Consider the following 16,730-nt stretch of genomic DNA (forward strand, 5'->3'; position numbering starts at 1 on the left):
TAGTTAAAAATCTGACACAACAAATACTGTTACTGAGGGCCAATGATATCCCAATTAAAGAATTCTCCAGACATGAAGCTTTTTTAAAGTAATTTACTAGTGTTAGAAACAAAAAGTATACTGCAATAAAATTATGGCCTAAATTCTGAGCGAGGTATGATCATAAAGAGAAGAGACTTAGTTTTCTCTATAGCATTAAGGAAAGAGAGTGAATAGGGGAAGCAATAAAATGAACACTATTGATTAGCATCTACTATTTGACAAATAGGAGCTCTGGTAGCATAGTGGCTAAGGCACTTGACTGCTAACCAGAAGGCTGGTGGTTCAAACCCACCAGCCACTCCTTGGAAGGAAAATTGGGCAATCTACTTCCGTAGTGATAATGCCTCGGAAACCCAAGGAGGGGTTGCTATGAGTCAGCTCTGACTCGATGGCAAGTAACAACAACAACATTTGACAAATACTCATAATAAATGTATCATTCTTTAACAACCCTGTGATGTAGACATTATTAAAACAAAAAACCCACCATCATCAAGTTAGTATCAAGTCATAATGACCCAATAGGACAGAGTAGAACTGCCCCACAGGGTTTCCAAGGCTATAAATCTCTATGGAAGCAGATTGCCTCATCTTTCTCCCATGGAGCAGCTGGTGAGTTCTACTGCTGACCTGGTTAGGAGCCAAATGCATTAACCACTGCACCATGAGGATACTGAAGCACAAAGAGATTAGGCAATGATTAGCTACAAGGGCTTCTGTCTGGTGTCCTGGCTTTCCATCTGGGTTCAACTCTTACAAGTTATTAGACTTTCAAAGTAACAACCTAAGACTACAACATCATTTGTAAATAATAGTTGTATTTGTGTCATAGAGTCATTGTGAGGATATGTGTCACGGAAAAAACAGTATTATGCATGGCATTAGCAAGCAGTCAATAAATTAGCTATTACCATTGACTAAGACCACATAGCAAGCAAGTAGTAGGGACAGGATTCCACGCTTTCCTGTTTTAAAATTGTATTTCTGCACTATACCTGGTTATCTCCTTAGGTTTCTTGAGATCCCAGAAGTGGAGAGTGGAGTTCAGGAAAAGGGATAGATAGTATTGACGGTGTACTGAGAATCTGGGAAAGTATGCCTGAGCCTACCTTGAGAACAGCATTCAGAACTGTTAAGACAAAAGACAAAACTACAGTGTTAAACCCCATCTTGATTTAAGGGAAAGGTGATCAATTATATCATGGTTCTAGCTAACCAGAACATTTATCAATGGAAAGGGAACAAGTCGCCAGTAAAACTAACTTTACCCAATACATGGTGTTGTAGTTAGGTGCCATCAAGTCAGTTCTGCCTCACGGTGACCCCATGTGTAACAGAAAGAAACACTGCCTTGTCCTGTGCCATCCTCAACACATATATATAGAACAAGTATTTTACATTTGATACTATGTGTTTCTAAAGATATCTTTTTTTCATCTCCTGTATTATTTCTAAGTCATGTTAGCAAAGTGTGACAGCTAGCAAAATATCACCAATTTCTTTACTGAAAGATTCACCTTGCTCTTCCTTATAAAAACATCTAATCACTTCTAATCCCGAAGATGAAAGTAACTGCACAGAGCTCCCTCTAGTGTCATGACACTAGTGAAATACATGCAATTGCAAAGTTGCTTCCAACTCAGGTGACCCCCTCATGTGGTAAGACTAGAACTGTGCTCCACTGAGTTTTCTTTCTTTCCCTTCACATTATTCTAATGTTTATCTACAGGACTAAACAAGGAAGGATAGCCAGGAAATGTGCGTGTATTTTGCTAGCTTGAAAAAAATTTTAAATTTACATACAGTAAAAGTCATGTTTTTTGGTCATAGGGTTTCCAGGGCTGATTTTTCAGAAGTAGATCATCAGGTTTTTCTGCCAAGGTGCCTCTGTGTGGACTTGAACCTCCAACTTTTGGTTAGCAACCGAGAGCTTTAACCCTTTGCGCCACCCAGGGATTTCAGTAAAATGTAAGAGTCATTTAATTCTCTCTGAATATTTACAAGTTTATAATTCCATTCATTCATATACTAAGCCTTACTTGGTATGTTCATCTTCTTACCAGATATCATGGTCGTAATTAAGATGGGGCAATCTACTTCTGTAGTGATACTGCCTCGGAAACCCAAGGAGGGGTCGCTATGAGTCGGTCTATGAGTCAGTCCGACTTGACAGCACATAACAACAACAACAACAATTATATGGTACTCCTAAGGTATGTGGCCACAACCTTTGAATGTACACTGTATCTAAATTAAGAGGGAGTGTGATTAGCTTCTCTAAACAAAGTGCTGCCATCCAATTCTGTTTGTTTTGTACACAAAGCTAATGAAATGTTAATAGCTTAATGTAGTATAAAGACCTAAAACGGTATTAACTTCTTTCTCTTTGTTCTTCTTATTTTTTTATTAAGGATTAAATAGCAATGTGAGCCAATCTGATCCCAACAAAATTAGGTAGGCAATTTTCTGATATTATCGCCATACAGAAGCATAATTCCTTGAGATTCTAAAGGCAAACTGGTTGACTGTGAATTAAAATGCTAAATCATTTTTCCTGTCCTATTTATTGTCAAGTAGAGGTTCCACAAAACTAGGATTCGTTAGTCATTACCTGATTGGAAAAAGCTGGGTTAAACCAATTTGTTTTCTTTCCAGAAGGACGTCTTAGAACTTTTAATATGCTAACGTGTACTGTGAATTCCCAGCAAAGGGCAGTATGAAGCTTTCTCCAAACTGTCTGGACTACAAGATCCTTTTTTCACCAGAGTCTGTACTGACATCTAAGAAAGCTAATGCTCAATGGAACAGAGTTTGGGAAATGATGATCTCATCCAAAGTTACGTCAGTTCCCCTGCTCTCCTTATAAACCTCCAGCCCTTGACTCAAGATATCAGACTGACCTTTCCTGCATTCCTACTATCTTACCCATTCGGGCTTTGTTTTGAGAGCTCAGTACTTTGAAATCTCAAATGCCCTGTATACACTGGTTCTTTCTGATTAGAAAAACAACTGGCTTCAAAGTTTATGACATCATACGAGATATCAGTCTCCTCACACTCCAAACCACTCACTCAGTTCTCACTCCAGCCTGAAACAGGAGATGCTGCTTCCACTCTCTCACAGACCTTATCTCCGGAGTCATCCTGAATCCTGAATGTTGGAAGACAAAGTGTAATTATGTTCAGATTCAGCTAAAAGACCAGACTACTTCAATCATCCCCAAGGGAGGCAAGGGTCAAAGAACAGTACAATTAGAGACTCTGTCAACTCAGAAATGTATTTGGAATCACATTGGGAGGTGAGGGTACCCAGCCCTAATGTAAAGTGAAGAAAAGAGAAGGAGGAGTAAGGCTGAAGGCAACATGGAAACAGGACAGGGTTTTAAATCCTCTGAGTATTGTTTTAGTAATTGGCTGGGACCAATTTAACCACCTAACAAACATAAAAGAACATCCAAAGCTAAATGTGAATGACTTAAAAATCTATTTTGGATTATCTATACTAACTTTTCATTATGACCCAGGATAATTAAGAACAGTATGTCTCTTTTAGTCAGGGTTCATAATACTGTCTTAAACTCAGATGGATCTATTTTCTAAACTTATTTTGATGCTTTTTCCCTGGAGCTAAAGTCCAGAGAAAAGCTTTTTAGAATTAATAAGTCATTTTAGATACTGATGTTGGAATACTAACTAACTAAAAATCAATCAAGTTAAAACAAATTCTGACTCATATTATATCACTGAGTTGCTGTTAATGAAGATGCATACAGTCACAATTCAAATGTTAAGTTCAATTTGCAATAGAAACCTATAACCCATTAAAGACATCACTGCTATAGAACTAGAATTATGTAAGTATACATTTATTTATAAAATAACAAAAAAAATTAGGAATAGATTTGTTTATTGAACTATGAAAACGGTCTTGGTACATGTGAGAAACATTATATACTTTGAGGTAAGCATTCAGAACTGTTAAGATAAAAGAAAATTAATTTTCAATTCAATCTTGATTTAAGGGAAAGACTAAATTATTGGCTGGAATGCATTCAGCATGAACTCTGATTCTATATAACATGAAGCGTGTAAGAGTATAAAAGATGTTGGAGTCCAATAAGCCCATGCCTAAATTTTAACTGTAAAGCTTCAAGGAGTTTTTGTTGACACTTATATACTAGTTTTCTTCTGAGACAAGTTGATTTTATCTCCAAGACTTAAGGCCATTCCCTGCAAAGAAGAATACAGATATTTATAACTCTTGAAACTACATACAATTGATAGGTTATTCCAACTTAACTAAGCCCCTGTTCAATGATACCACATTAGCAACAAAACCAAGGATCTATAAAACAAACTCAAGAAAATTTTTACTGGAATAAGTACTTTTAGTGTTATATTTATCAACAGTCACTAGATTTGTACCCTGGTTTAAAGAAATGGGACCCATTTCATAAATACTCCATAGGAGTCAAACTGTGTTTAAGCAAATAAATCTAAAAGATAAACCTCTTTAATGAAGCGAAAGCTGAATTAGTTCTATTCAGAGAATATTCTACACACACACACACACACACACAAATACATATACACATTTTTTGTCTGTAGAATTTTTTTGTGTAATATATCACACATATATATTTACATATACATATATGTCCTATATACATCTAATGCACAAAATACTAGTATGGCAGAGGATATGATAGACAGAAGAAAGAAAGACATATATTCTTCCTCTCTTTGTTCAGATGAGAAATTATCTCCTAGAAAAATAATTGTTACCTGACTCTTTGCACGAATTCTTATATGGCCAGTAACAGGAGCATCTGGTCCCTGGTGTATTGGCTTCTCAATGCTAACATTTGCAAGTGCATCTTCTCCAAATATGGAACGAGCATAGAGGTTGGCTGCCATAAAGCCACAGTAACCAGACAGGGCCTAGAAGAAATTTGTGATAAATTTAATTCTTCACTAGAGAACTACACATAGGCAAGACCAAAAAGTACAGGCAAATTACTACTTAAAACAGTACTTAATGCGATTGGGGGGGAGGTTATCTGATTATGTAAGTCTGTCAAAACTCATAGAACTATACGTGTACAAAGTGTGAGTTTTACTGCATGTATATTATACTCAACAAACCTAACTTTAAAGAAAAAGGCTATTTTTATTTTGTTCATTATTATATATCTAATAGTTCACATAGTGCCTAAGGCATTTGACTGCTAACCAGAAGGCTGGCGGTTCAAACCCACCAGCCACTCCTAGGAAGAGAGGTTGGGCAATCCTACTTCCCTAGTGATAGTGCCTCGGAAACCCAAGGAGGGGTCGCTATGAGTTGGGGACGACTCGATGGCAAATAACAACAACAATAGTTCACAGAGTACTTGGCATATAATAGGGACTCATCATTTGTTGAATAAATTAATATATGAATCAAAACTTACTTGTTTGGGAGTAGACAATCTTTTATTGATAAAAAATTAGTATTATAATATTAATGGAAATTAAAAAAAAATTCCTTAGAGCCCCACTTTCATAGACTTTTTCATATATACACAAACCACAAAATCAAATTAAACAAATAATTCTGTATTTGAGAAGATACATAATCACCCACAGTCAGAGGCAACAAAAGAGTTCATGTACATTTTTCTAATCTAGCATCATAGAGTATTTTGGAATAAACCTCTAGCTGAAAGGGAAAGAGGATCGAAAAGAAAAAAGTAGGCTGACTATCCAGTTAGATAAATGCACTAGGAATAAGCTGGCTGGTGTTTGGTAGAGAGAAGAAAGCAGATTTACACGTTCTGTGAGATAACTTACTTTAGCTACTCCAGAATGACAATACTTTTCCCATGCTGAATAATAGCAAAAATAGCAGATAGACAGAAATCTACCTTAGTACCCTTTAACAGATTTAAGACGTTCCCAGTCCAATCTTACCTTCTCTGGAGTGAGGCATTTCATATTGGTTGACTTTAATATGTGCTGTAAGTATTCATTTAAATCAATTATATTTGTATTAACCGTCACCTGTAGAGAGGTAGGAAAGAAGTTAAGGCGATCCTATACTTACAATGACAAAGTTGTGAATTTCTTTTCTTGGGATTGAGGAAATAATCACTGGTTTTCATATTAGAATCTCCTTTCAATTATTTGGTGGGAAGAGTAGCCAACAAAGAAATTAATGACACCTTCTGCCAAATCCAATAAACTGCAGGATGGCATCAGTACTTTCAGAGATAGATAACTTCAGAGAAGAGCAATATGCTGAGTATAGAGTATTTCTAATAAAAAACCAAGACTAGAAGGAATAAAGTTCCTCAGCAGGCCACTGACTTTGTGAAGATTCAATAATAAATTATCATTCATAGAGGGAATGTTACAGAAGGGATGGGATATTGTCTCTAAGGTCCTGATGAATCATATTAGTAATAGAAACGACTCTCCCCAATACAGTAACTTACAAAACTATTTGCATGATTTCCACTTAAGGCTAACTTACAAGAACAGATATTGAAAGACTTTTTGCTTTTAACACCTGCCACTTTCTAATGGGATTAATTTTATCAGGGAACTCCTCAACACTAGGCAAAAGCAAGAAAGTGAAGTACAAGAAAATCTCTCAGGAACTAACTTTGTTTTCCCATTCAAATTCAGCCCACATTTGACGGAATTCAGCATCAGTACAAGTTGCAGGCTGGATATAGTCCATGATGTCAATGTGGATGTCACTGAGGACCACACAATTTCTATCACTTGCTGCTCCAGACACATCATAAACTGCAATATACATACAGAAAAAGATAATCACCAGTGGCAAATTGTAATTTAAAAAGTTTTACTATTGGCAAATGGTAACAACAACAAATATTTATGTACTATTTATTATGTGTTAGATTCTATTCTATGTACTTCATAAATATTACCTGTTTAATACACCCATCAATCTTATGTGAGAGGATTATTTTCTATCTACCACGTGAAGAAATTAAGGCACAGAGAAGTTAAGTTCCTCAAGATTAAACAACTGGTAAGTGGCAGGGCCAGGATTCAAATTCAGACACATTTTGTTTTTGTTTCTTTTTAAAAATTCAGTAAGTACTATACATAGAGTACTATACCTAAAGTACAGTTAAATACTATACATATAGTAGTTGCAATGTGCTAGGCACTGCAGGGAATACAACGAAGTACCAAAACAACTCACTGCTGTCAAGTCAGTCACAACTCATAGCAAACCCTCCTTGGGTTTCCAAGGTGGTGTCTCTATGGAAGTAGATTGCCCAATCTTCCTTCCGGGGAGTGGCTGGTGGATTTGAACCGCCAGCCTTCTTGTTAGCAGTCAAATGCCTTAGGCATTATGCCACCAGAGCTCCCACAATGACGTACAGTAGGTGTTTAAAATTTTTGAATGAATATTGCTAAGCTATAGTACTTGATGCAAGATTATTTGCTTACGTGACTTTCTTACACAGCAGAAAACAAACAATAACAACAAAACCAAGTTGGCATCACATTGATTTCAACTCAGAGAGACCCCATGTGTTTAAGAGTAGAACTGCAAGCCATAGTTTCTGTAATGGTGACCTGAGGAAGCAAATCATCAGGCCTTCCTTCCCAGGCTCCTCTGGGTAGGTTCAAACCACTAAGCCTCAGGGTAGTAGCCCAGCACTTCCTAGAGAAAGGGCTCTTAACGGTCTGACTGAAGCCTACTGCTTCTCTTCCTACCCTCTTCTGATATTCCCCCACTCAATCTACTTCCAGATAAAATTAGGTTACCAAGAATAAAACCAAACCAAACTCATGCCATCAAGTTGACTCCAACTCACTGCAACTCTACAGGACAGAGCCGAGCTGCCCCACAGGGTTTCCAAGGCTGTACATTTTTATGAAAGTAGACTGCCTCATCTTTCTCCCACAGAGCGGCTGGTGGGTTTGAACTATCAACCTTCAGGCTAGCAGTTGAGTGCTTTAATCACTGTACCACCAGAGCTCACATTATCAAAAATAAGCTCCTTTAATTTTCAGTCCCACATCTAAAAATAAATGTTTCTCTCAGAAATCATTCTCACCACCTTCTCTTTCAAGTCAGAGAAGTGCTGTCTCCCCTTCTCTTTAAGGTTAATAATTCCTGCCATCTGTGATCCCTGCTTTGACCCAGGACCTCACTCCATCAATTATTCTCTCTTTCACTCATAAGCCTCTATCTTTCCATTCTCCACTTTTATTCCCTAATCATCTATAAACATGCTTAAGGTGCTCTCATCTTTTTAAAAATAAATCCTCCTTCACCCTTCCCTTCTCTTCTGGATCCTGCCCTCTCATTCCTATCAAGATTCCTATCTTTATTTGCTCATTTCCTATTTAGTCTTCAACTGATCATCATTGTCCAAACATGCTACAAGAATTATTTTAAGATCACCGATTGCTAATTCCAAAGTACTTCTCTAAGACTTCATGTTACTTGATCTTTGCAGCTTCAGATACTTCTTGAGGCCTATTCCTTACTTCTCTAAGCACACTTTACTCTGCAGGTTCCTCCTCTTCTTAGCTTTAAATATCTCTGTTCTCGAAGAGTCTGTCTTCATTTTTTCCCTTTTCTCGCTCTTTCGCCCTCACTGGGTGATTTCTTTCATTCCTATAGCTTCAACTACTACCTGCATACCAAAGATTTAAACAAATATTTCTCCCTAGTCTAGACTTCCTGTTCAAGGTCCAGGCTCACATCTAACTGCTCTTGGGTATATGTAGACACTTTAATATCCAGCCTATCCAAGACTTCGCTTATCTGTCTTTCCAAATTTGCTCTTCTCTCCTGTATTTTTTGGTGACTGACGTAAACATTAACCCAATAAACTCCATCCAGAAACCCCTGGATTTCTAGATACCTCCTCTTTAATCAGTAACCATGTCCAGGACATTCTCCTCTATTATAGTTGGCCCATCTCTCCATTTTAACCACTTCAAGCCCTCTGCTCTCTCTCACTTGGGTACTCCAACAGTCTTCTACTAAATCTTCCTATTCTTCCAGTCAATCTTCTACAGGGCTGCCACAGAAATATTTAATCATGCCACTCATTTAATTCCTCAATGGCTCCTCTTTACATCCAGGATAAAGCACAAATTCCTCAGCAAAGTAAGTTTAAAAGAAAAAAATGGCTGTCGCTAACATAAACTTCATTTTGTTTTTTTCTACTAACCACCTTGGAAACCCAAAGGGGGCTGCTCTGAATAGGAACTGACTTGATGGCATTGAGTTTGGTTTTGGTTTCTTTGACTATCCTCCAAGACTAAACTCCAGGTATATCATACTACTCATTTTTGCTCCAAGTGCATCATGGCTATCTGGAGAACACCCCATTCAAGCACTAGTTCCTCCACGAAGGAAGAGCTTTTCTAAGGTGGAGACTTTCCAAAGCTCCTGATGCTACCCCAAGAGAACTGACTAAAAGTCTTCATAGACTACTACTTTTCCTGGAACAGGTTTCTTTCATAGTTTTGTTGTTTGGTGCTGTTGAGTCAGTTTCAATTTACAACAACCCTATGTACAACAGAATGAAATGCTGCCTGGTCCTGCATCATCCTCACAAACACTGCTATGTTTAAACCCATTGTTGTAGCCACTGTGTCAATCCATCCCGTTCAGTGTCCTCCTTTTTTGTTGATCCTTATCAAGCATGCCCTTCTCTAGGGACTGGTCCCTCTTGATAACATGTCCAAAGTAAGTGAGATGAAGTTTCATCATCCTCGTTTTTAAAGAGTACTCTGGTTATATGTCTTCTAAGATAGATTTATTCGTTCTTCTGACAGTGCATGGCATATTCAATATTCTTTGCCAGCAACAATTTAAATTCAAAGGTATCAATTCCTCTTTGTCTTCTTTATTCATTGTCCAGGCTTAGCATGTACATGAAGCAATTGAAAATACCATATACTGCATTTCTCTACCTGTGTTCCCTTATTTGACTGTAATCTATCCCAGGACAGAGATCTTGTTCTTTTCATCATGGTAGCTCCATCCCTAACCACAGAAGTAGCTTGAAAAAAAAAAAAACTCTTACTGATTAAATGGCTCTGTACAAGCTAATCTCTACATCTGAAATACCCTGTGTGCCTGTCAACAAGTGCCTCTACAAAGTTTTAGACTCCATTCAAATGTTGCCCTTGATATCCTTCTCCTTTATAAAGTTTTCTATACTGTTAGCACTTTTTTCCCTCTATGATCGCAAAGCACATAGTATATCATTTAACCCTTATTACACTGTATAATGATCTATTCACTAATCTATCTCCTTCTTTTGTCAGACAGTTTCTTGAAGATAGTGAGGCTACTTATTTTTACATCCAGTACTTAGTGCAATGCCTGGTACCAGAGGTGCCCTACAAATGATGAATGAATGAATGGATTAACTTCCTGTCCTCAAGTAATGTCACACAGCTACTCATTATGGAAATTCTTTAATAAAAGTATTCAAATATCAGATGCTGTAAAACAGCTTCTTACCTATATTACCAAAAATTATTCCATTTTCTGTTGATGCTACTTTGACATTAGCTTTAATATTTGCAAAATCATGAGGAGCAAGAGTCAAAGGAGATGGTTTTTCTACAAGTTTCAGATCCCCTGAAAGAGTAAGTTAGGGGGTAGTTAAAAAAAGTTATATATATTAACCTCTCAAATCATAAAACTTGACAATGTATGAAGCTAAATAATAGCCAACAATATAAGGAACAAGGGTTATGATTCAAATATTATTAAAGATGAGATAAATCATTAACACCCTTACTATAGACATCAATATGCATATTTTCTTTTAAAAGGTAACAGTTATCTCACAATAATTCAGTATTTAATTTATGTGCACACAGGGGTACTTTGGGCATAAAATTCTATTTTCAGTGAATGAATATAAACTTCTCAAAAAGTTTAGCTCTTAAAATATATATATATTACAAAGAAAGAAAAACAATCTATACAAAGATTTGCAAATTCACAGAAACACATTTCTTTATGTAGGCATCAAGCTATGCTAAGGAAGACAAGGCAAAAATATGTTTTCCCCTTAATATCTTGACACCCCTTACCTCTTTTTTTTTTTTTTTAAATTGTGATTTGGGTGAAAGTTTACAAGGCAAATTCATTTTCCACACAGCAGTTCATATACATTTTGAAACTCATCAACTCTTGCTTAAACCATATGGAATTACTTGACACACTGCATGTTTCTATATACAATTTATATTTTTCAACTTCAAAACCAGATGGAGAAGTGGCCAAAGTCCAATTCATGTGTCTTTTGTAAGAAAAGAAAAGGCATCTTGTGCTGATAAATGTGACAATGAAACACTACTTTGGTCATACATCCTTATGTATCAGTTTTGGACTCAGAAAATACCTAGCTCTGTACTAAAGCAATTAAAAATTTAACTAAGTAAGCTACTGGGTAAACGTGTTACTTAAGTAGCTCTTTTTTTTACATCTAGAAAAACTGACATCTGCTAGATTAAGCTCACTGCATAACGCATCCAAATGTACTAAGAACATTAAATATCACAAAAAATGCAGAAAACAAATTGAAAGGACTAAATATTAAACGTAAAGCTAAGCTTTGATTCAAAATCTTTCAAAAGAGTCAAGATAATTCTTATTCTGAAATTTGCGTACTTTCCTAAATACAGATCTAGTATATAACAATATCTTTTTATGTAAATTTCCTCACCTAGAGTAGCTAACTCTAAAGTGCAGTTCTGCAGAGTATCACTGGTTTGGTTCACAACAAGCACATCCAGGACAATATCATACTGGTTGACATGAACATAAGCTTCTGCATATACAGGATCTGAGAAGCCTGTCAATTGGGTAACCTGTCAAACAAAAATAAAATGCTAATCAAATGACTGAAACAATTAACCAAACATATCCTAGCCAAAGGACTAAGTATGGTAGGTAATGAACAGAGGTGCTTACACAAGGTATTTTGAAACAGATATAAAATTGTTTTGTTATGCAGCAGTGGAAACTGAAACTACAGTATTAGAAAGATCCTAGAGTTAAAACATTTTACAAAATATTTTGTCACTTCAACAGTTTTTACATACAATTCAGTAATATTAATTACATGCATCATGTTGTGCAACCATCACTACAGTTTCCAAATTTTTTCATCACTTTTTAGAAGCTTGATGACCCTTAAGCAGTACTCGTTCTTTCTCCTCCTCGCCATCCCCTGGAAACCACTAGTAAACTTTGGTCTCTATGTATTTACCTACTCTAGATATTTCATTTAAGTGGGATCATACACTTGTCCTTTTGTGACTGACTTATTTCACTCAGCACAGTGTTCTCAAAGTTTACCTATGTTGTAGCATGTGTACTTGATTGTATTCTGTGTATTCAATCATCTTTTGATAGGCATTTAGGTTGTTTCCTTTTGGCTATTGTGAATAGTGCTGCAATGAATAATGGTGTACATATGTCCCTGCCTTCAGTTCTTTTGGATATATACCAAAGAGTGGATTGCTGGATCCTGTAGGTCTATGTCTAAGTTTTCAAGGAAACTTCAAACTGTTTTTCACAGTGGCTGTACCATTTTACAGTCCCACTGTCAATGGGTGAGAGTTCCAATTTCTTCACATTCTCACCAACACCTGTTGTTTTCTGGGTTTTTTTTTTTTTTTGGTAGATCATTAATTGTTTGCAATCTCCTTATGTAAAGATTACAACCATGTGACAGTTCTACTCTGTCACATGGGGTTGCTATGAGTCAAAATAGACTTGACGGTACCTAACCACACAATTACACATACAACTGAAACAAGTTATAAAATCATCTAATAGATTTATAGTACTATGATAAAGTACTTTACTGTTTTCTGAGTTTCCACTGAGGTTTAATGAACCTATCAAATTATTTGACAGAAAGTGATGCTATATAACTAGTTATCTTTTGGAAAAAAAACAACAGCAGACCAGCCACTTACAGATTACTACTTTCCTTAAACTGACAATTTAAATAACCTACTAATGTATATGAAGAGGAAGGCCCTCAACAAAATGGACTGACATAATGGCTGCAACGCTGGGCTCAGGTATAGCAAGGATTGTGAGGCTGCCACAAGACTGGGCAGTTTCGATCTGCTGTACAGAGTGGCTAAGAGTCGAAGATGATTCAACTGGCACCTAACAACAAAATTACAATAACAATGTATGTATCTTTTATTTTGTTACCTTGTTCAGTTTAGATGCTAGGGGATCTGCTGCCTCTTTCCTCTGCGTGTTCCCCATTGCTGCCAGCAAACTCAGCTGGAACTGATCTTCTTTGCAGTTCATTTCATTTTTAGCAGTCAGTTGCATGAAGGAAATGGGGTCATCAGGCTGTACTGTCACATTCCTTTTTTCAGACTCTTTCTGTATTGAGAAAACAATACATACATTTCTCTTCAATATGGAAAGGAAGCTTTTTGTGGCCTGTTAATAGGGTAGCCCTCACCTATGAGGACTGAAATCGATAAAATAAAAAACACAAAGCACTTTTATGATGTTTTCATACATACACCTCACCTTCTGGGATAATTTCTCTTCTTCAAGTTTAGCAGATAACATGTGAGAAAGAGACTGTCTGCATTCTTTATTAAAAATGTCATTCATTAAAGGTGAACATTCAGACAAGACCTTGAGGCACAGGGAAATTCGATCTACATCATCATCTGTAATTGGCTTCTTAGGAAGAGAGGATTTGCCCAAATGAAGGATAGTAGCCATGAGTAACATAGCCTCAGCAACAAAAGACTAAAAAAATAGAAAAATTAGTTATTTATTGTTTCATGATTTTCCAATCGTAGTAATATCACTCACAATTCAAGAAATAACTTTTCCTGTCCTTAAGATTTAAAACCCTTTAGATTTTATCGCAGTAATATCTTTCTGGACCTTTCTCCTTTCTATGCTAACTACCACTCTCTAGACCTTCATTAGCCCTCAAATGAAATATAGCAATGGCTTTCTAATTGTTTTCCCTTACTTTAGTCTTTCACTTTAACCCCTCATATGCTGATGCTATCTTTTAAATCCCAACTACAGGAGAGTTAAAAGAATGACACACTTCATCAATGCTGACATTTTGCTGCATTTGCTTTCATACTATACGTATATATGTATACTTCATTTTTTTTCAGCTAAACATATTAAAGATTCTTCATGTCATAAATACTACGGTTCACATCTTCTAAGAATAAGGACAGTTTCCCATATAATCACAGAATCATTAACTCACCTGAAAAGCTTAACAACTTCAAAATATATGTAACATACACTCTGAACTCAACTCCCCACCCCCACCTCTGCCCCCACCCTAGACCAGAAGGAAAAGATTCCCAGTTTTGCACTATTCCCATGTTGGTTGTGCTCTCTCTCTCTCCATATATATATATACACGTATATATATGTATCTATGTATATATCCCCTAGAGCCTTTTTTTTTTTTTTACTTTTTTGCTATTATTGTTTTTTTTAAAAAAAAAATTGCCTTCCCCTTCACTCAAGTTACCATGTGTCTACCCTCTAATTAGGGGTCTACCCTCCCTTTGCCCCTCACCTGGCAACCATTAAGGAATATTTGTTTTTCTGTGAAACCCTTTTCTTGAGCTTTAATAAGAGCAATTTCATATGGTATTTGTTTTTTTGTGATTAATTTCTCTCAGCATAATGTCCTGTACATTCATCCAGGTTACGAGATGTTTTGCAGATTCATCATTGTTCTTTAATATGTAGTATTCCACTCTGTGTATGTCCCAAAGTTTCTTGGTCCATTCTTCTGTTGATGGGCATTTTGTTTCTATCTTTTTGCTATTGTGAACAGTGCTGTGATGAACTTGGTTATGCATATTTTTGTGTTTGTGTCATAGATCTTATTTCTCTAGATTATATACCTAGTTGTGGGATTTCTGGATCACATATTTCTATTTCCAGCTCATTAAGAAGTGCCACACAATTTTCCACAGTGGTTGCACCATTTTACAGTCCTACCAACAGTGTATGAGGGTTCCAGTCTCTCTATACCCTCACCAGCATTTGTTTCAAACAATGCTTTTACAGGATTCTGTGTCTTTGGTTTTGATGAGTTTGATGATGATAGGTCTTGGTGATTTTCTTTTGGGGTCTATCCTGTGTGGGGTTTGTTAGACTTCCTGACTGGATATATTCTCATCTTTCACTGTATCAGGGAAGTTCTCTTCCAACAAATCTTGGGACAATTTTCTCAGTGGTTTTATATGTCTCTTCCTGTTCTGGAATTCCAATGACATGTAGGTTATTCCTTTTGATGATATCCCATGAACCTTAGGCTTTCTTCATTTTGTTTTGATCTTTTTTCTAACTGATCTCTTTCCAAAGAAGTATTCAGGTATTTGTCTTCAATTTCTTTTATTCTGTCTTACATTCATTCAATTCTATTTCTTTGCCCTTTCAAAGTGTTATCTACTTCTCAAAATTTAGTATTAATCTTCTGGATTTCTATCTGTAGATTTTGTATCATTTCTAATTTTTCATTTATTTTGTCATTTTGCTCTTGTATTTTCTTCTGAAATTGTTCTAGGGTTTTCTCTGTGTTTTCCTTAATTTTGTCAGTGTTTTCCTTGATCTGTCTCTCAGTCCTTTGAAGATACCTAAATATAATTCTTTTGAATTCCTTATCAGAGAGCTCCAATATTGCTTCTTCCTCAGGAATGTGTTCTGGGTCTGTATCCTGCTCCCTTCTTTCTACCACTTTATCTTACTTTTTTGGGTGGACTGTGATGGTCTGTTGTCTCCAAGACATTGTGACATTGTTGTCTTTAGATCTCTGTTAACTGTTTGTGAAGAGCAGCTAAGGGTGAGTCAGGCTCTTCTTGGTGGTCGTTTATAATTGGCCAATTGGTGAAGAAAGAAGGGGTGGCTTTCACTCAGTAAGTGGAGCTACAGGAGGCATGAGTGTAGTTGCATCATATGGGCACTGTTGCTGTCTCCCACTCAGACAAAAACAACGATCGAAAAACCATCAAAAAAGTAAAAGCAAGTGGACAAAAAACACATCACATACACTCACAGGAACAATTACCAAAAAAAGAAAAAAAAAAACCTCACAATATCTGGGGAGAAGGCAATAAGAGAAAATAGGTACAGTAGGAGAATGATGAAGAAAAGAATGGGAAAAATGCAAAAAGGAAAACAAGGAATGGGGTTAACCACGAGAGAGAAAAAAATTGGAACCAGGAACAGGGGAAGAGAGAAAAAGCTGAAAACTAGAACCTGGGAAGGGAAGAATAAAGAATAATAAAAACAACATTAAATAAACAAATATTAATTTCAAAACAGACACAAACAAACTAAAAAAAAAAAAGGAAAAAAAATCGAGGCAGGGCACCCAGGCTCCATCTGAGCCCACAGACTGGGATGGAATTCCTGCCAGCCCAGAAGGTGGGTGGGAGCGGGGGATGGCCGCACCTCTGTTCATCCAGAAGGTGTGGGGTCTACGAGTAACAAGGGTGCAGTGTAGTAAATTACTTTGTGTGGCTTTCTACCCATAAGTCTTTGTAAATTCCAAGGTGGGATTTTCTATGAGCAACTGAGGAGCTCCTGATTGCTGAAGCTATCCACCTGGGTTATTTCTGTTGGGTGTGGCACAATACAATGTTCTGGGAGGT

At 36.6% G+C, this 16,730-nt stretch overlaps 1 protein-coding gene across 1 annotated transcript in view; it reads right to left on the reverse strand.

Annotated features, from left to right (window-relative positions):
- Positions 1 to 4,211: 4,211 nt before the first annotated feature.
- The window catches only part of COPB1 (COPI coat complex subunit beta 1), a 39,029-nt gene continuing 26,510 nt past the window's right edge, over positions 4,212 to 16,730 (reverse strand). The window contains exons 14-21 of the mRNA XM_007955396.2: positions 13,612 to 13,839; positions 13,279 to 13,458; positions 11,771 to 11,915; positions 10,555 to 10,674; positions 6,685 to 6,830; positions 5,991 to 6,080; positions 4,827 to 4,982; positions 4,212 to 4,271 (exon numbers count right to left, since the gene is read on the reverse strand). Of these exons, the coding sequence (XP_007953587.1) occupies positions 4,212 to 4,271; positions 4,827 to 4,982; positions 5,991 to 6,080; positions 6,685 to 6,830; positions 10,555 to 10,674; positions 11,771 to 11,915; positions 13,279 to 13,458; positions 13,612 to 13,839 (1,125 nt within the window). The remainder of the gene's footprint in view (positions 4,272 to 4,826; positions 4,983 to 5,990; positions 6,081 to 6,684; positions 6,831 to 10,554; positions 10,675 to 11,770; positions 11,916 to 13,278; positions 13,459 to 13,611; positions 13,840 to 16,730) is intronic.

This window comes from Orycteropus afer, unplaced genomic scaffold (assembly GCF_000298275.1).
Source record: "Orycteropus afer afer isolate SDZICR_OR568_19922 unplaced genomic scaffold, OryAfe1.0 scaffold00014, whole genome shotgun sequence".
Classification (NCBI taxonomy): domain Eukaryota; kingdom Metazoa; phylum Chordata; class Mammalia; order Tubulidentata; family Orycteropodidae; genus Orycteropus; species Orycteropus afer.